This window comes from Phascolarctos cinereus, unplaced genomic scaffold (assembly GCF_003287225.1).
Source record: "Phascolarctos cinereus isolate Bilbo 61053 unplaced genomic scaffold, phaCin_HiC Scaffold_4;HRSCAF=312, whole genome shotgun sequence".
Classification (NCBI taxonomy): domain Eukaryota; kingdom Metazoa; phylum Chordata; class Mammalia; order Diprotodontia; family Phascolarctidae; genus Phascolarctos; species Phascolarctos cinereus.
The window spans coordinates 657,720,455-657,738,855 of NW_027555847.1; the positions used below are offsets into that span (position 1 = coordinate 657,720,455).

Sequence of the window (18,401 nt, forward strand, 5' to 3'; positions counted from 1 at the left end):
GCCTAGTAGGGAGATAAGATAGTCAGTCACAGATTCAATAAACCCTAAATGTCCCCAAGTGTGTTAGATGCTGGAATTAATATAGTTTAGGTAAGCCACAGCCTTGTATGTATTATATGATAAGTACATTAGAGATTTGCAAAACAAGGGATATGTGAAGAAGGGGAAAAGACCATGGCCCAAAAGGTGGAGCATCATGGCCATTTTTGCATCATACAGGATTTCTTATGTACTATGGGGGACTGAGGTTGAACTTGGGAACAATACCTGTCAAACTGGCCTAGGCTCCTGGACTAGTCTTTAGAGGAGAAATTGACCAGCCTGACAGAAGAGGTGCACTTTTAGTGTTCACCTGCTGCACCCCACAGACTCTGTCATTTCTTGTCTAGGAGTACAGTCGATCTTTGCTGATCTTCTCATCTCTCTGATGTAATGGGGGGGGTGAGGAGGAGAGATATACAGGGAGGATGCCTCTAGCCTTTTATTTGGCTTTAAGTGACTCTCCCCACCCACCCCACCACCTCCACGTTGAAGCCTCAGTTTTGCCCCCTTGGTACTCAGGTAGATAACCTCCCCAAAGGTGGGGACTTAGCTTCTGTAGTAGGGAAGGGTGGGGGAAAGGCATTGCTGAACCTTGATCTCTAGCTATGTCTCACCTGTAAGGACCTCCCAGTTCCTCTGCAAACTCCAGTATCTATTTTTCTTCCCTCCCTGCCACCAATAGATCCCAGAAAGGGGGCACTCTCTTTTCCACATTATGCCTCATTTATTGACACTACCAAGGCTTAACCTCAGACCCCCAAATCCAGACAATTCTATGGGGCAGGGACATGAATTAGGAAGCCTCAGTTTCAGGACATCTTGTCACCAGTTCTTTTGTCCTCTGGTCGGGGGAGACTCTATCCCTTCTGAAGGGTTACCATGTGGAGTTCTGTCCCTGTGTGAGGAGCAGTATGGGAGGAGTAGGGATTGGGAACAGATTCTGGCTCTACCTCGCGGTCCCCACATTTTGGTCCTTTCTTCATAAGCTTGAGAGCCCACCACCTCGATCCCTTTTTGTTAGAGGGGGCCCAGGCCTTATTTGGAGGGGGGAAGAGAGGGGAGAAGATAGGAAGGGAAGGGTTGGGAACTAGAAGAGCTTTGTGGGGGATGAAATCGGTCTCCGGCAGCAGCAAGATTGGCAGCTCTTTTTATAAAAGCGCTGGAGGGGGGGGGCGGGAGTACGGGTTGGGGGGATGGTACAGACTATTCCACTGCTTCCAGAGGGAGGGAGGAACGCGCAGTAGAGATTGGACTGGGACGGGGGAAGTAGTATAGATAATGTAGGTCCGAAACCCGCGGTAGGGCTGGTAGGGGATCCTGGGGCTGGGGGGCTGAGGACTTGAAGACCATGGCTGCAACCCTACTCGGCTCCGCTTGACTTGGCTCAGCTCCGCAGGGCGCAGGGGGCGGCGGGGAGTGAGTCACGGCCTCTCCAGAATTAGGCGCTGCAGGGGGTAGGGTGGGGGTGGGGACATTCGGTGGCCTCGGAGCAGTGGTGGTGGGGGTGCGCTCCCCGTTTACTTCTTGGGAAAGGTCGTGCTTTTCTCCGGAGCCTGAAGGCTCCTTCTCCTCTCCCCAGTAGACCAATAGAGTCCTGTCTGCCCACCCTAGCAGCGAAGAAATGATCCTTGGAACCCGACAGCCCCGTAGGGGAGGATCTTTTCTTTTCTTTTTTTCCGGACTATCAGAGATAGTGCTTCAGTTTCCCCACTGCAAGTTAGGGAGTCCCCGCAGGGACCGATAGATTAGTGTTCAACGAGCTGAAGTATTTCCTCCAGTAGGCTTCTTCCTCTACCCACTCTAGACAACATGCACGCCCAGACACACACCTAGACCCACGCATGGGCTCATATACACACATCCAGTCACACAGACACACACATATACTACTTACAGTCACAAACACACACCAATAAAAACATACAAGGTGCACACACGTACAGGTACACACGCGGACACATTCCTCCACAATCACATTCCCATCAACACACACGGACATACATTCAAAGACAGTTACATACTCACAGATGGACACACAGGGTCCCGTTAAGACCTTCGGCCGTTGACTCCGCCCCCTTTGACTGACAGACAGAGGACTGATAGACGGAAGTTGAGCTTTCCCCGCGTCGGTTTACCAAGTTAACTCCTTAGTGCCCGTACTTGCCTAGGCGGTGTTGCAGAAAGGGAGGGCACTGGGCCCCCTCCCACTCAAGCGGGTGTGGTGGTGCTGGGCTGGGTAGGAAGAATCGCGTGCGTCCAATTGAGACCTATGAGGTGAAGGGAGAAATCCATCTCCGTCTATCCCCCAGAGGGCTAACTTCCCCCCACCCCCACGTTAAAGCTTGGGGGCTGGGGGCGGCGCTGACAGCCGGCGGTGGCAGCTATGGCGGCAGCGGGGGCGGGGCGGGAGCGCGGGGCGGGCGCGGAGCAGAGCGCGGAGCCGCGGACTCAGTGAGGCGGCGGCGCCGCGGCAGCAGCTGGGCTGATTTGTGCTGTGGGGCGCGGGGCGCCCTTTGGGACCCCTGAGCCCCAGGGAGGAGGGAAGAAGGCGAAGAGTGCCTTTCCCGGCTAGCCCCTGCGGGATCCAAGATTCTTGGTTCAGGGCTTTCTTGACGAAAGCCCTGGGGCCCCAGAGAATCTCATCCAAGCTCAAAACCTCTCAGCGCCCAGCAGCCCTCTCCGCTGCCGACCCCCGCAGTGACCCGTGTCTCTGTCCCCCTACTCCGCTCTTCCCGCTACCCTTGGACTCTGTGTCCGGAGCCCCTGCGCTGGCCACTGCCCGCCCTTGTTGGTTCAGGGGCGAGATGGCTCAGGCAAGGCAGAGTGCAAGGACTCTGGCCTGGGCGCAGGGGGCTGCGCACCACTGAAAGCCGAGGTCCGAGAGGGAACCGGGGTGGGCTGGATACGCGGAATGGAGCCGCCACCCTGCTCTAAGAAGAGCCTGTCCCTGTCGCTGCCGGGGGTTCGGGATGGCCAGGCCACGCTAAGGCCACCCCAGCACCTGTGGCGCCAGCCACGGACCCCGATCCGGATCCAGCAGCGTGGCTACTCTGACAACACAGACCCGGAACGTGGAGCGCGGGGGACACGCGGGGAGCCGGAGCGCGGGGACTCTGAGCGGGAGCGGGCCCCGCACCGGCCCATAGAGCGTGCTGATGCTGTGGACACGAGTGACCGGCCTGGCCTGCGCAAGTCCCGCATGTCCTGGCCCTCTTCTTTCCATGGGACCTCGGGTAGTGGCAGCAGCGGCAAACGGTAAGAGAGGAGGCTAGAGCAGGGCGCCGCTTTGCTAGTGAAGGGGGAACTCGGGCAGATCGCTAGGGGGCGCTAAATGCTTGGCATCAAGGAAGCTGTTCCAGGGTTTCAGCGATCTATTGGGGTCTCAAAAAAAAAGCGCTTAATTGAAATTAGGACCACTTCACTGTGGTCTGTGCTAGCTCTAACTTGGGGTTCCAGATCATGGCGATGGGGTACCAAAGATGTTATATTGGGATTTGGTACACAGCTCAGAATCTCATCGAACTATGTTAGTACCTGTAGTCTCTGTTTAGGGGCCCTAGAGGGCGCAAAATTGGGCTCTGGGGTCACTGCTCTGAGCCCTCCAGAGGCTATATTGGGGTACCGGGGCGCCGTGATGGTACGATTTCAGGGTCCTGTGTTGTAGTCTGGGCGTTACTCTGTAGTTTCAGGGGGCTCTAGAGTAGGGTTTGAAGTTTGGATTCTGGGGCTTAGGGGGAGGGTTGGTAAATTTCAGGGACTCGGGATGTGCCGGCCTAAGGATGTCTGTATGCTGGCTGAAAGGAGAAGCAGCCGTGAAGGATAGATACACTGTAACTGGAGAAGCAGCCGCGTCTGGTCGTCTAGGCAGTTAGCAGTAGCAGCAGGAAAAGAAGCTGGCGAGGAGATATAGAAGGAACTTAAATAGGTCCCTCGAGGCACCTTTCCTAAGGCGTTTGTACCCAGTATGGATGCTCCTTACAGCTGGGTGCTTGGGTCCCTGGGTCCTGCCTCTGGACCGGTTAGTGGGCAGAGCTTTGTGTCTCAGGTTTTGCTCAGGCTGCCTGCAGAGCGTGTGGTGGGGGGGGGGAGAACTCGGGACTGGACAGAGGAGGGCAGAACGGAGGGCAGAGCTAAAGGGGATAAAGGCTCCTCTTGAGGGCTGCTATAGCAGAGCCACCTCCCCTGCAGGGGTTTGGGAATTTCATTCCCGCTGTGTTATTGTAGCTGCAATGAACTCAGAGTTCCTGTGGAGACTGTTTCAACCAGGAGGCGCTGAGCCTCCTTCCCTACTTCGGGGGGGGGGTGAGTGGGCGGCTGGATCTGACGGATCCTGTAGACATTGGGGGTGCGTAGCCTAGTCCCAGGGCTTCAATGTAGAGTTCTCTATAGCTGAGGCAGGGAAAACACTGCAAAGGGAAGGGGGGGGGAATGGAGAGAATTCTGTCCAGTTAGCGGGCTGAAAGTGGAAATGAGAAAAAAAGGGAATCTCTTCCCGGACCAGGGAGTGTGGCAGTTGGAGTTTCTCTGTCTGACTATCTTCTGTTTCTCTGCCTACCTCTGTCCATCTCTGTATGTATCTTGATTTTTCCCTATTTCTATTTCTTCTGTATCTGTACATTTTTGTATTTCTATCTGCCTCACCTTGCGCAAATATGTCTTTATCTCCTTCTTGTCCCAGGACTTTTGTGCTCACAGTTGGTGGCAGGCAAATAGGTACTAGTCTCAGGGGGCTGTCTGGAAGAAGGGGAATCAATCTACTTTCCATAAACTTAAGCTTACCCTGATTGGTTTTTGTGAGGGCGGGAGCAGGGGACCAGTGTGCTCTAGCGGTGACGCCGAGCCAAGGTTCTCCTGCTAATAGCGCGTTAGGGAGATGAAGGGACTTGGCCCTTGTCAAAAGACAAAGAGGCGCCCCCACTCAGCGAGCCCCCAGTCCCCATACACACTGGCACACTAGTGGGGATGTGAGACTGAGACACCGAGTCCCCGCCCCCGCCCGCCCCCTAGCGGGGCTGAGTCACGGGCTGACATTCTAGTCAGGAGGCAGATGGAGCCCGAGAGAACCGCACAAGGAGGGTTGGGGAACGTGACCCCCCGCTCGGAACCTGAAGACGGGAAAGACAAAGATACAAAGATAGCGAGCGAGAAAGACACAGATGGAAATCTGGCGAGCCCCGCCTTAGCATAAGGTTCAGACACAGATGTAACCCCAAGGAACAGAAAGATTCCTAAAGCAGGACCTGGGCCCTTGGAGCAAGAGGCGCAGGTAGACAGGTAGACAAAGTCTCTACCACCTCCTCACAGGCGCAAATCTGTGGGGAAAGGGCGGGGCAGCCTCTGGAGAAGAAAGGGAAGCGCTTTGGGATACTAGACTTTATAGACTTTGCAGGCGCCTTGGGTCGCATCAGTCTTGAGACTCTAAGTCCTGCCTCTGCCTGACTGTGTCATTCTCTGTTTCTGATGCTCATCTGCCCCAGCCCGTGCAAGTGTCTTTCCTCTCTCCCCCTGAACTCTCTCCAGAGAACCCTACTTTTCTATTTGGTCCCGCCGTCCCTAGATTTTTGGCGCCCCCTCGTGGCCACTGGTAAGAGGACAAAGGCTTTCAGTCTGCTCGATTCAGCGAGTCCCCTTGCTCCCCACTCTTTCCCTTCAGCCCTGGGAAAGCCTCGCAGATCCCCCACCCAGCCCTCTCGCAGCCCTAGAAGCTTCCGCCTTGAGAAGGAATGCTTTATGGCTGGAGTCAGTAACCAGTGATTTTGGAATCAGGGGCAAGGGATCCTGGAGCTCCACTCTGTGCCAGTCAGGAGGACTGTGTGATCCACTTGGCTAGGGTTTGAGATGTGGGGAGGGCTAAGGATTTGTGGGAATCAGTGGAGGAAGGGAGCTGAATGGCTGAAATTCTGAAAATCGTAGCACTGGAAGCAGCTTGGGCTTATGTAGCCCAAAGTATTATTTTTTTTTCCACAAAGGAAAGCACTGAAACCTAGAGGGATAATAAATAACTTGCCCGGAATCACACAGATTCTAACGGACAAGGTTAGATTGTATCCTAGGTCCCCCAATTATTTCACTGGCAATCCTTCTCCCCCTACTTAAAATGACAGCCTACTTTCCTCTCCAGCCCTGAGAGGAGAGAGGCAGTCTGTGGGGGAAGGTGCCCCCCATCTTGGGTTATAAATAGCCATCCACATTGGAGATGTTTAATCTTAGCAGGTCCCCAAACAGCTTCCTGTGCCAGCCAATTCCCAGGCTCTGGGCCATGGAAAGATGGGTACCCCAAGTCTCTCCTCCTACTCTTTTGTCCCTGAGCCTGAAAATCTACCATTCAAGATTCAGTCAAAGTATGTGTGTGGGAAGATCCCAGGCAGGAAAGAATTAGGTTTCACATCTGGCCTGAGTCTTCACTTGACTATGTGAAGACAAATCAATAAGTCCCTTTGCCCCCTCTGAACCTCAATTTCCTGACCTGTGAGATGGGGTAAGGATTTGCCTCTCTCACAGCTTTACAAACTTTGAAATATTTTTTCTTGTCAACCTCTATGGGAGAACTTCATGGACCTCACAGCAGACTGATGAGCTGAGATTGTCAGGGGTGTCATGATGTTAAACAGATCCCTCCCTCTCTGGGGTTTAGCCTGACAAGGGGTGTCTCACAATGCAAACATCCCTAAGAAGGGTTATGGGCATTCGCAGGGGAGCCCAGAGCAGTTAGGTGGTGCAATGAATAGAGCACTAGGCTGGGAATCAGGAAGATGCATCTTCCTGAGTTCAAATCTGGCCTCAGACACTCACTAATTGTGTGATCCTGAGCAAGTCACTTAACCCTGTTTGCCTCAGTTTCTGACCTGTAAAAATGAGCTGGAGAAATGGCAAACTGCTACAATATCTTTGGCAAGAAAACCCAAAATGGGGCCATGAAGAATGGGATGAAACTGAAATGACAGAACAAAAGGGAAGCCCAACACTGAGATGAAAATTGATATGAGAAGACATAGGTACTCTGTGGTAAGGACAGACCTGAATGGCTGTGGGGTACATATCCTGGGACTTTGGGTCTGAATCTGGATTATACATGGGATGGGGGGGACGACTATGAGTTACAGGATCAGTAAGGGAGAATTGTAGTTTTATGAATTTTGCATTAGGTTTAGAGTCAGCAAGATTGGAGTTCTAAGACCTTCTTAGATACTTACTAGATGTGTCTTCCTGGACAAGTCACTTAATATCTTAGCCTCAGTTTCCTCATTTGTAAAATGGAGATAATTTCCCCTCTTCACAGGGCTGTTGTGAGGATCAACTGAAATAATGCATGTAAAATACTTTGCAAACCTTCAAGTCCTAGGTAAATACTAGCTATTATTATCATTAGCCTGAGCTTGAAGCCAGAGGTCAATGTGTGGTTGGGTTAATGTGACTTACATAGGTCATTCTGTGGCTGGGCTGAGAGTGTCCTTAGGATCAGACTTAAACTGGATTAAAGGCTCAGTCTAGTACTAAGGGATGGAGAAGAGCTAACTGACTTTTGTGGGGATCAAACCATGGACCCTGACTGTGCACTAAAGATCTCCTTGATGCCTCCTGCCTGTGGGGAGGTGGTTCTGGGATTTCTAAGACTATGCCAGCCAAGGACAAACCCGGACAGGTTCTACCAAGCTGGAAAGGTTTTGAGTGAGGAAAGCCGAGGTGAAAGACTGCTTGTCCATCTTCTGAGGCAGCCTAGGTAAATTCGGGGAAACAAATCTCTAGGATAGTTGCAGTTAACGGATCGTGATTGTTGACGTGAAGATTAAATTATAGAGAGGCTGCGGTCTGCGCTGATGAAGGAATAAAACCCGCAAAATCTGCATGTATTGCAATACAGGCTGCACTCAAATGCAGCTGGGAAGACCCTGGTCTGAGCAGTTAGGTGGAGCTTGAAGCCCCTGGCCTGAAGGGGGAGTTAGGGGCACACACATCGAACCGTTCTCGGGGAGCTACTCTGGCCGAGCTTAGGGCCTGAAGTACCGCTTCTAAATCCGAGGCCATCGCTAAGCCCAACCTGACAGCGCCTCACCGCAACTGCAGCTTCGCCAAACCCAGCGCCCCTGTAATGAAAATATCTCGGCATGGTCCTTTCTCTCTATTCAGGGGCTGTGGCCCCGTTGGGCCCCTCCTTCCATTCCAGTCCTAGCAGACTGGCCTTCCGCTTTTCCAAATACACATACGGTCGGAGGAGGAAGGAGGCTGGCTGGGTGAAGGCTGCCCCTTAAGCTGCCAGAATGGATTCAAGGAGCACATAGAACCCTGGCAGAGTGCAGAGGACTTGGGAGACCTGAGGCCGTGTCTAGGGTTGGTAGCCCCGGGACAGTACTTTAGACTGAGAGCTGGCGCTTCTGGGGGCTTCCTGCTTCGAGCAATTCTTTTCCTCGACCCCTCTAGTCTACCCCTCCAGAAAAGCCGGAAGGGCTGGAGCCCGGGGCTAGCGCAGGGTACTGGGCAGGGGATGGGGCGGAACAACACAGTCGGAGGGCCCCAGCCAGAGCTAGGCGGGGCCGCGGGATCAGACCTCCCCTCCTTATCCTCCCCACTCCCCCCGCCTCCCGTTCCGCAAGCCGCCGGCTCTGGAGGGGAGGCCCCAGCGGAGGCAGGGAGGTGGCCCGGGCCCACAGCCAGGCCTCCAGCCGTCTCTCCTGGGCCCCACGTGGCTGTTCCGAGGACACGGGGCCCAGGACCGGTGCCCGGCCATGGCAAGGGGGCCCAACCTGGGCCGGATCCCGAAGCTGCTGCTGTCAGGCCCGGGACTCAGGCGGGAGTCCGAGACAGAGGACGAAGCTTTCCTGCCGGAGTCATCTCCGGGCGGGCCCCCGCGCCTTCGGCTCACACCGCCCCACTCGCCTGTCTTTTTCTCCACTAATTCCCCGACCTTCCGAAAGCGTCTGCTGCCCAGTCGCAAGCTCCGGGACTCTCACCGCCAGGGCCGGGTGCGGTAAGTTCGGCCGGCCCGCGCGCCCCCCTCCCCCAACCCAGCCCTAGCCTGACCCGACAGCGGCCCACAGCCCAGTCTGGCCTCGGGTGAGGTACCTACCTGGGGAAAGCTCTTCTCGGAAGCGGCGGGAAAACTATTGCCCGCCCTCTTTCTGATGCCCGGGAGAGATTTGGGAAGGAGAAGAGGCACCCTCGGGTGGGAAGGGCGAGATCAGCCCTGGCCCTACAGTGAGGTCAAAATAGCAGAGGTCTGACCTTACTGTACTAAAAATGTTTCGTTCAAACTATTTGTCAACCCTCCGCGATTGGAGGTCACCCAGAGCTGGAAGCCCAGACGCTTAGATTGTCTTCCCCATACCTCAGAACTCTAGGCGCACTTCTAGCTCCTCCCTCTTAGTGCACCTGCCCCGGTGCTAGGCACCGCTGGTCCGAATTAGGGCAGCGGAGCTACGGGTGCAGGGACAAAATCGACCCGCAGGTGGGGTCTTTGGAGACTGAGCTGGGCCAAGAAATTCCCTTCCGTCCCCTAAACAAGGGACCGAAACTCCGGGAGAATCGAAAGCCGCATGGGGCGCGTCCAGAGGCCTTCTGTCTCTGGGTCCTTGTCTTTCGTAGTCTAAAATTGGGTATTTGTCTCCCCGTGTAGTCTTCGAGTTGAATTTCTTGCTATAGCTTACGGGAGGGGGCTCCGTCCAAGTGGAGACAGTTCCCTAGCTCTGCAGTTAGCCTGGGATTCTTCCTTTCTCCACTAGGAGAGGACCTGCAGAGTAGCAAGAAGCGATGAGGAGGTGGGGGACCAAGCCCAAATCCCTCGGCATTCATTGCCCTCAGGCACAGCGGAGCTCGGGCGTCACCGGGAGGTTGGGGGGGAAGGAGGGCGGAGACTCTGGCCGCAGCTTGGGGGAAGGGCTATAAAAACCTGCGGTGATGGCCCCTCTGGGGCCAAGGGTTGAGAGAGCTGAGGGTCTCTATGGGGAGTTATATGACAGGAAGGGGAGCAGGGCATCGGAGCTCCAGGGAGAGAGTCCAAGTCATTTCTCACCCGAGAGACACACTACAGAAACAAATTCCCCCAGCAGGAGCAACCACCTTCCCCACCCCTAAATCTTCTCTGGGTGGGTCCTCAGGGAGCGGAGTGCGGTCACTCAGTGGAAAGTTTGCGCTTCTGAGTGAAGCTTCCTGAGGTTTCTGCCGACCCCGCCTCCCTTCGAGCGCTGCGCTATGCTCCGGGTTCCAGGACTCCTGGGTCTCGTCCCGTCTCTTGGGGGTGACCCTGGGCTGTTCTCCTGGCCCCTCCTGCCAAAGGCGGGGCCACATGCCCCAGACTCTGGTGCGTCCCCTCCGCTCTCAGGGCCGCTAGCGATCACAGACTTGCGGTTCCACTTACTGTTCCACCTTCTGTTTTGGGGCTGCGAGGAGCCGGACCCGCGCCGGACTCCCGGCGCCAAGCCCAGCCCCAGCCTGCTCCCGCTTTAGCACCCAGCTTCTCCATGTGCCGCTCCCATGTTCTCTGGCTCCTGCCCACCCGGCTCCCCGGGAGAGGCGGGGGCGCCCCCGGCCCAGCCCCGACCCCAGCCTCGGCCCCCGGCCCTGACCCTGGCTTTCCTGGGTGCCGGCACTGAGCCTGCTACACACTTCTCCTTCAGCGACGAGGACATTCGCCGGCACCGACTCACCAAGTCCGTCAGGTGGGTGTCCAGCCTCGTGGCCTGGACCCAGACTCAGGCCCTGCCAGGCCCAGACCTTGCCTGCTCTGCTTGGGGGAGGGAAGGCCTGAGCTCTTTTTCAGCCAACCGAGAACTACCAAGCCCAGGCTTTGTTGCCCCAAGTCCTAGGCTTCTCAGTCTCTTCCCCCACCCCCTTCTCACAGTGCCCAAGCTAGAGCCCTGGCCCTGAAATCCTAGCTTGTCGGGGCTGAGTTACTGGAGAAACCAGAGAGGGGAAGATTCTCTGAGTATATTTAGAGTCCAAGAGAAGGAGGCCTGGGGGAATGGAGGAGGAGAGAGGGCCTGCTTTGTACGGGCCACTGGGTCCTGGAGGGGCCTTAGGGGCCTGAGAGGGGCTTAGTGGAGGAGACAAGAGCTGAGGCAACGGAGGAGATGAGAGGGCTGGGAGGAGTAAGGCAGGAACTGAGAAACTCAAGGGTGGGGGAGGTGTGGAGCAGGGGCCAGGGGACTTAGAGGAAGGGCACCAGGATTCAGGAGACTGCTCCTTATAAAAAGAATAGTGGAATCACTGGAATCAGAGGAAGTGAGATCAAATCCCACCTTTGGCCTTTACCAGATGTGACCTTGAGTAAGTCATTGAACTTCCCAGGGCCTCAGTTTCCTTATGTGCAAAGTGAAGGTTTGGACTACAGTGACCTCTCAGGTTATATGCAATTTTAAGTCTTTAATCCTTTTGCCCTGGTCACCTTCCCAACGGAAGGAGCTCCTGTACCAGGCTTCCAGTGGAGCCACACTGGAGGGGAGCTGACTCCACAGGTTTTAGGTCTGGGTCTGTCTAGATCTACCATGCTAGCCTTAAGTGTTCCCCAACCCAGGAACAACAATCTTGTCACCTTAAGAACTACCCAGTTGACAGGCAGCAGCAGTCTCATAGGATACGGAGGCCCAGCAGTTTCAGCACATGGCAGTCACATAGCAGTCTTAGATACACATGAGGACAGAGACACAACAGTAGTCTCAAAAACAGATTTTGTCATACATGACACATTGAATATAAACTCAGAGCAGTGACAGAAAGGCATACATACCCAGAACAGACGGCTACACACTCAGACTGCAGTCTTGAAGACGTATAGCAGCCATACACAAGCCACACAAAAGTCTTGGAGACACAAACATACATCCAGTCATTGAAATTCTTCACCCCACCCCACCCCCCACCATATACTTGTTTTGTAGTCACTAAGCTGGGAACTTCCTTGGGGTCAAGTCAGACTCAGGAGTCTGAGGGGGGAGGGGCCATTGCAGTGGGTGGGAAGAGGGGAAAAGGGGCCAGTTTGGACAGCTGAAGCAGTATACCAACTACCCATGCATTCCTACCCCCACCCCAGCAAAATTTGACCTAGTGGGGTGGATGGAAGGAGAAGGTCAAATAGAACCTGTATGTCAGAGGCTGAAGGAACCAGGAATTCAGGAAGTTTGGGAGGATAGAGGGGAGATGTCAGAAACCACAAGTAACTCAGTTATCTGTGCTCCAGGTGGGGGGAGGAAAAAGGGAAGAGGGGTGTTTGCTGGTCAAATTCAATTCAGTTGATCGTATAGTTATCACCTGTGCCCTGTGCTTAGTTCTAGGTGAAAATACAAAATTTAGATAAAATACACTCCCTGCATTCATTCAGCTTAAAGTCCAGTGGAGAGATAAAGCACAAACTCCGGTAACTGGAATATACAATATTCCAGTTACAGATGTACAAAGGTAAAATGAATTAGACTAGGCATTCATGTAGCACCTACTATGTGCCAGGCACTGTGCTGAGGACATGGTCTTACAAATATTATTTCATTTGATCCTCACAACAACTCTGCAAAGTAGGTACTATTATTATTCTTATTTTACATTTGAGAAAACAGAGGTTAATGAACTTGTGCAAGGTCACTCAGCTATTAAGTGTCGGAGACCAGATTTTAACTCCGGTCTTCCTTACTGCCCTCCCAGTGCTCTATGTACTGTACCACCATCTACTGCCTCTAGGAGCAGATTAGGTGCTATGTGAGTTACAAGTGAGAAGGGGGAGATGAAGGAAGCCATTTTGGGGGTGGTATTTAAGTTGGGCTAATATAGGTACATGAATACATACATACATGTATACATGCTCAATGTGAAAAAAGGGGAGGACAGTCTAGGACAGTCTGAACAAAGGTATGGAGGTAGTAGAGCACAGGACATGAAGCAAAATGCACAGATTAGGACATACAAGTAGGTTTAGGCCAGACTGTGAAAGGCCTTGAAAACTAACCTGATGAATCTGAGTTTTACTTGAGAAGCAAAGAAGAGTCTGACATAGTATGAAAGATGGATTGGGAAGGGGAGATAGTATAATCAGGAAGACCTACTAGTTTATTGTAATAATTCAGGCCAGTGAGAGTTGGCTCACACTAGGTTAGTGGCACTGGAAATAGAAAGTGGGCTCTGTGGTTGTGTGTGTGTGTGTGTGTGTGTGTGTGTGTGAGAGAGAGAGAGAGAGAGAGAGAGAGAGAGAGAGAGAGAGAGAGAGAGAGAGAGACAGATGAGGTGGAATTGAAAGTTTTGTCAAATGATATGGGAGACGGAAAAGACAAAGATAAGACTTAATGGTCAGTGATGGTGCCACAGACAGAAGTAGTGAAGTCAACAGAAGCAGGTTTGGGGGCAAAGATAATGAACTTGGTTTTGGACACACTAAATCTAATACCTAGGGGAACAGCTACATGAGGCAGAGAAGAGGGTGAGAGCTTAGAACACTGGTCAGTACTGGAGCTGCAGATTTAGGAGTCAACTTCAGGATGGTAGTAGTGGAAGCCCTAGGAGGGATGAGTGGTGTCATTGCCAGAAAAGAGCATGTGAGAAAGATAAAAGATCGAGGGGTAGAGCCTTTGGACCAAAATACAGATACTGCCCCAAATCTACATTTGGAATGAATGAAATGGCTTCTTTACCTTCCTTAGCTCTGTATTGGGATAACATTACTGGGGAGCTAGGTAGGCATGAAGAGAGAGGACTACCAGAGCAGATGGACAGAAAGACCCCCAAGAACAGCCCCTGTTTTGATCTCTCCATTGGGGGCTACATTGTAGGATAAATTTACTGGATTTAGGGGAAACCTGCAGAGAGACTTTGGAATCTCAGGTTGTGAAGGGGGAGATTGGGTGATGGTGGCATAGAACATCTCCATCCTCCCACCTTGGAGTGTCCGTGCTCCTCCTGTTCCTGCCACAGGGCAAGGCCCACAGATTCTAAGCCTCCATCCCCTGTCAGGGAAGTTACCAATCCTTCTTCTCCTGGGATCAGACCTTTCCCTCTCAAATCCAACCTGATCACAGTTTACCTTTCTCTCCCTCACCAGGCTGGGCTGGCTCCTGGTTGTGTGGCAAGGACAGGGTTAAAGGTGGCTGAGCTCCTGGAAGCACAAACAGGGGGCTCATGAGACCTTCCCCCCCTACACCTGTACCCAGCCCCAGGGCTCTGGAGTGCATAGACATGGGCCCCCAGGGGAGGGTGGGGCAGGCGCCATGCCAGGACTGAACTGGGCCAGGTGCCAAGGCCAGGACTGAGCTGTCGATTCCTTTTCTCTGTCAGTCAGGGGCCAGCCCTCCCCCCTTCTCCAGGAATAGTCTGTCTGTCTGAATGTCTGTCTGTCTCTTCCTTTGTCTAGTACTTCTCTCTCAGACGCTTTTTGAGTCTCTCTTTGTTTCTGCCTTTCATAGTCAGAAACTGTCTCTGAAGCTTTTTGCTTGTCTTTTCCTGTGGTTTCTTGGTCTGTCAGTTTCTGTCCAGTCTTTGTCAGTTTCCCTCTATGTGTCTCTATGTCTGTAGCATGTGTGTATGTGTGTGTGTGAGAGAGAGAGAGACAGACAGACAGACAGACAGAGAAAGAGAGACAGAGAGAAAATCTGACTCTATATCCCTAGTCTTTATAAATCTCACACTCATTCCCTGCACTTTTCCTCTAGGAAAAGCCAGGGTGGAACCTAGAGAAATAGTACCCATGTTCCTCAGTAACTTGGAAGGAGGGACTAGTTCCCTCGTCGCATCCTTTCTCGTGTCCCTAGGCTCTGGGAGTCAGGAGAGACTTAGAAACAGAGAATCATAGAGATTCAAGGATGTCAGAGAGCATCTCATTCAGTTCCCTGATTATTCAGGTATAGGAATGAAAGCCCATATCAAGGAAGTGACTTGGTGAGGTCCCATGATACAAATGGCAAAGTCTGGGACCAAGCCAATTCAATTCGAGGAGATTTATTAAATATCAACTGTGTGCAAAGCCTGATGCTAGGATTAGGGCTCAAACCCTCATTTCCAAACTCTTTCTTTCCTCCTTCCAAACCTTCCCATTGATTGATTTAATCTCTGAGATCCTGAAGCTATGACCTCCCTGCTCTGATGCTTGCTTTTCCATGCACACACCCCTCCATAATAATAATAATAGCTACCATTTATATAATACTTTGCAAATACTTCATAAATATCTCATTTTATCCTCACAATATAACCCTAGGAGGTAGGTGCTATTATTATTCCCATTTTACACAGACATGAAAGCTGAGGCAGGCAAAAATTAAGTGACTTGCCCAGGGTCACACAGCTGTTCAGTGTCTTGAGGCTGGATTTAAACCTAGGACTTCCTAACTCCAAGTCCGGCACTTTCCATGGCACCACTGTACCACCTCCAGGTTCAAGGGGAGCTCAGTTCAGTCAGTGGAGTGGGTGGGAGGTGAACATTTTGGCTCTGGCTGGAAAAGAGTCCCTGCTTACCTTCTGTCTATCCATGTCTTCTGCTAGTTGTCTCTTCCCCAGTCTCTGTCCCCATTTCTCTTGTCTCTTTGTCTCTAAGTGTGTCTCTGACATCTCCCGTTGTCTCTCCTTCAGTTCCTATCTATATCATTGTCCCCACCTCTTTCTCTGGTGGTCTGTCTTTTTCTTCATCTGTCTCTATTTCTCTCCATCTGTCTCTCTCTGCTTCTCTGTCTCTCATTATTTTTCTCCCCATCCTCTCCCTCTGCCTTTCTCCTTCTCTCCCTGTTGCAGCTTTGAGGTGGAGAATGGGCCTTCCCCATCCCCAGGACGCAGCCCCTTGGACTCGCAGGCGAGCCCGGGGCTGGTGCTGCCCCCCAGCGCCCCCCAGAGCCAGCGCCGTGAGTCTTTCCTGTACCGCTCGGACAGTGACTATGACATGTCACCCAAGACCATGTCCCGAAACTCTTCCATTGCCAGTGAAGTGTGAGCATACCTCCTCCTAACCCTCCCCAAGATCATCTAGACTCAACACCCCCTCCCCTACACCCCAAGCATGATAAAACCTTCTTGTCTGTAATCTTCCAAGGCTGTATACCCACTATGGCCCCTAGCCCCAGTACCGACCTTTCCCATCCCAGATGACCTCCCCATTGGCACAGTTTAAGGGTATGGGAGACCTAGCTCCCCAAGTCTCTAAACTCTGACCTTTGGTTTCTGACACCTACTCCCAACTATGGTTTATTGCAGACATGAAGACTTGATTGTGACACCCTTCGCCCAGGTTAGTTTGAAGAGAATGTTCCTGAAGGGAATGGTGGTGGTATGGGTTGAGCTACTCAAGAAGACTATTTAGAGAGAGATTCATGCATGACAATCAGGGAGTCCCACATACTCAGGACTCTTCCTGAATTCCAGGGCCTGGCCCAGTGGCCAGGAGTTTCATTGACCACCCTTCTTATGCCACCCCAGGTGCTGGCAAGTCTAAGAAGTGTCCGAAGCAACTTTTCCCTTCTGGCCAATGTACCAGCCACTGTTGTCAACAAGTGAGTGCCCAGCCTGGGGGGTTCTGGTGCTCAGGGATCCTCTGGGGGGGGGGCTCATGCCATGTCTGTTTTTCCCCAGGAAGTCCCCAGTGGGCAATCAGCCAGCAGTATGCAAGGCCACACTCTCAGGTAACAGCCCTTGACATGGGAAGAGGAAGGAGTGGATGGTGAGGGCCCTGCCTAAGGTGGACTCCTCCTGCTATAACACTTTGCACCAATCTAATGCACTTCAGAATTTTGCCTTTTGTAGTTTTCTGCACCTGTATTATCCCCTATTAGAAAATGAACTTCATGAGGGCAGGCGCTATAGCTTTTCTGAACATTGTGTCTCCTAGCATAGTGCCTTGAAATGAACAAATATTTAAATGTTGAATGAAAGAATGAATGTTGGCCCCTGGACAGTGAGCATTCAGGGGCCCAAGCCAGGTCTTGTCCTCTTACCCTGAACGAGGATGGGGTCTAACCATCTCCCGTAGGAACAGCCTTGATCTTGCTACCCTAGCCCTTTGACCCCTTGTCATTCCATGCCCCTCCACTCCCCAGAGGAGACATATCAGCAGCTGGCCCGGGAGACCCTGGAGGAGCTGGACTGGTGCCTGGAACAGTTAGAGACAATGCAGACATACCGGTCAGTGAGCGAGATGGCCTCCCACAAGGTAAGCCTGTGGGTACTTGGCCCCCATGAATGAATGAATGAATGAATCAAAGGACTCCTTGGCACTGCCAGGGTCTCAGAGCTAGGCTATGTGGGGCTCCAAGACTCATGCATGTGACTAGGGTTCTGGGTCTCATGTACTTTTCCCCAGCTCAAGGACAGAAATGATTTCTAGGATCCTGAGAATGAACAGCAACCTACAGGGCTGGCATTGGGGGTCCTGTGTCCTATCTGATCCTAGCATGCCCTCAAAATGAGACTCAGATACTCCAATACCAGCTGAGAGGAACCCTGGATCCAGAGGGGCCTCAGTTTCCAGGGGTAGGGGGACAGGCGCACAGAGGAAGTAAGGAGCAAAGTTTCCAGATGTAAAGCATTTCTTAAAGTCAACACATCACTTAAGAGGCGGCCAAGCTCTGTGTGTGTGTGTGTGTGTGTGTGTGTGTGTGTGTGTGAGAGAGAGAGAGAGAGACAGAGACAGAGACAGAGAGACAGAGACAGAGAGACAAAGAGAGAGACAGAGACAGAAACAGACAGGGAGGGGAGAGAGAGGGAAGGAGAGACAGAGGGAGAGACACACAAAAGGAGGGAGAAACAGAGACAAAGCGAGGAGATAGAAAAACAGAGAACATTCCTACCTCTCCTGTACTCTGTGTCTCTGGTGTCTGTGCGCACAACTGTGTAGTATGCATGTAAATGTGACGAAAGAATATGTGTGTTTGTGTGTCTGTGTGTGTGTCTATGTGTATGAGAGAGAGACAGAGACAGAGACAGAAAGGGAGGAGACAGAGAGGGAAGGAGAGACAGAGACAGAGACAGAAACAGAGACAGCGAGGGGAGAGAGAGGGAAGGAGAGACAGAGGGAGAGACACACAAAAGGAGGGAGAAACAGAGACAAAGCGAGGAGACAGAAGAACAGAGAACATTCCTACCTCTCCTGTACTCTGTGTCCCTGGTGTCTGTGCGCACACCTGTGTAGTGTGTGTGTGTGTGATGATAGAGAATGTTGTGTCCTGTGTGTCTGTGTCTGACTTTCCATAGTGTGCCTGTGCCTGATGTGGTTTTCGGTGGGTTTGTGTGTGCATACATATACACCTAAGCCCATGATGCACTAATTATTTAGACCGATGTGTCTTTGTGTCCATGGGCCCACATATAGACACATCTTTGTGTGTCCATCCCTGCATCCCTGCACTGATGTCCCTTCCTCTGCTCCCTTTGCCCCTTTAACAGCTCCTCCTCCTCCTCCTCCCCTC

At 52.6% G+C, this 18,401-nt stretch overlaps 1 protein-coding gene and 1 long non-coding RNA gene across 10 annotated transcripts in view; one reads left to right on the forward strand and one right to left on the reverse strand.

Annotated features, from left to right (window-relative positions):
- The window catches only part of PDE4A (phosphodiesterase 4A), a 32,413-nt gene that overhangs the window by 1,967 nt on the left and 12,045 nt on the right, over positions 1-18,401 (forward strand). Inside the window, exons 1-7 of one of the 9 annotated variants that reach the window (XM_078153901.1) lie at positions 8,590-9,007; positions 10,653-10,694; positions 15,739-15,930; positions 16,195-16,228; positions 16,417-16,490; positions 16,570-16,619; positions 17,034-17,146. In XM_078153901.1, coding sequence (XP_078010027.1) covers positions 8,766-9,007; positions 10,653-10,694; positions 15,739-15,930; positions 16,195-16,228; positions 16,417-16,490; positions 16,570-16,619; positions 17,034-17,146 — 747 coding nt within the window. In that variant the 5' untranslated portion in view covers positions 8,590-8,765. Of the gene's footprint in view, positions 1-2,591; positions 3,298-8,585; positions 9,008-10,229; positions 10,695-14,056; positions 14,073-15,738; positions 15,931-16,194; positions 16,229-16,416; positions 16,491-16,569; positions 16,620-17,033; positions 17,147-18,401 lie in introns of those variants that run through there. The other 8 variants (XM_078153904.1, XM_078153899.1, XM_078153895.1 and 5 more) reach the window with 8 other exon arrangements.
- Positions 747-10,219, reverse strand: LOC110214296 (uncharacterized). Its single transcript, XR_002326246.2, has 3 exons — positions 9,107-10,219; positions 2,068-2,309; positions 747-1,752 (listed from the first exon to the last, which is right to left on the reverse strand). It is a non-coding gene; the product is annotated as an uncharacterized LOC110214296 (long non-coding RNA).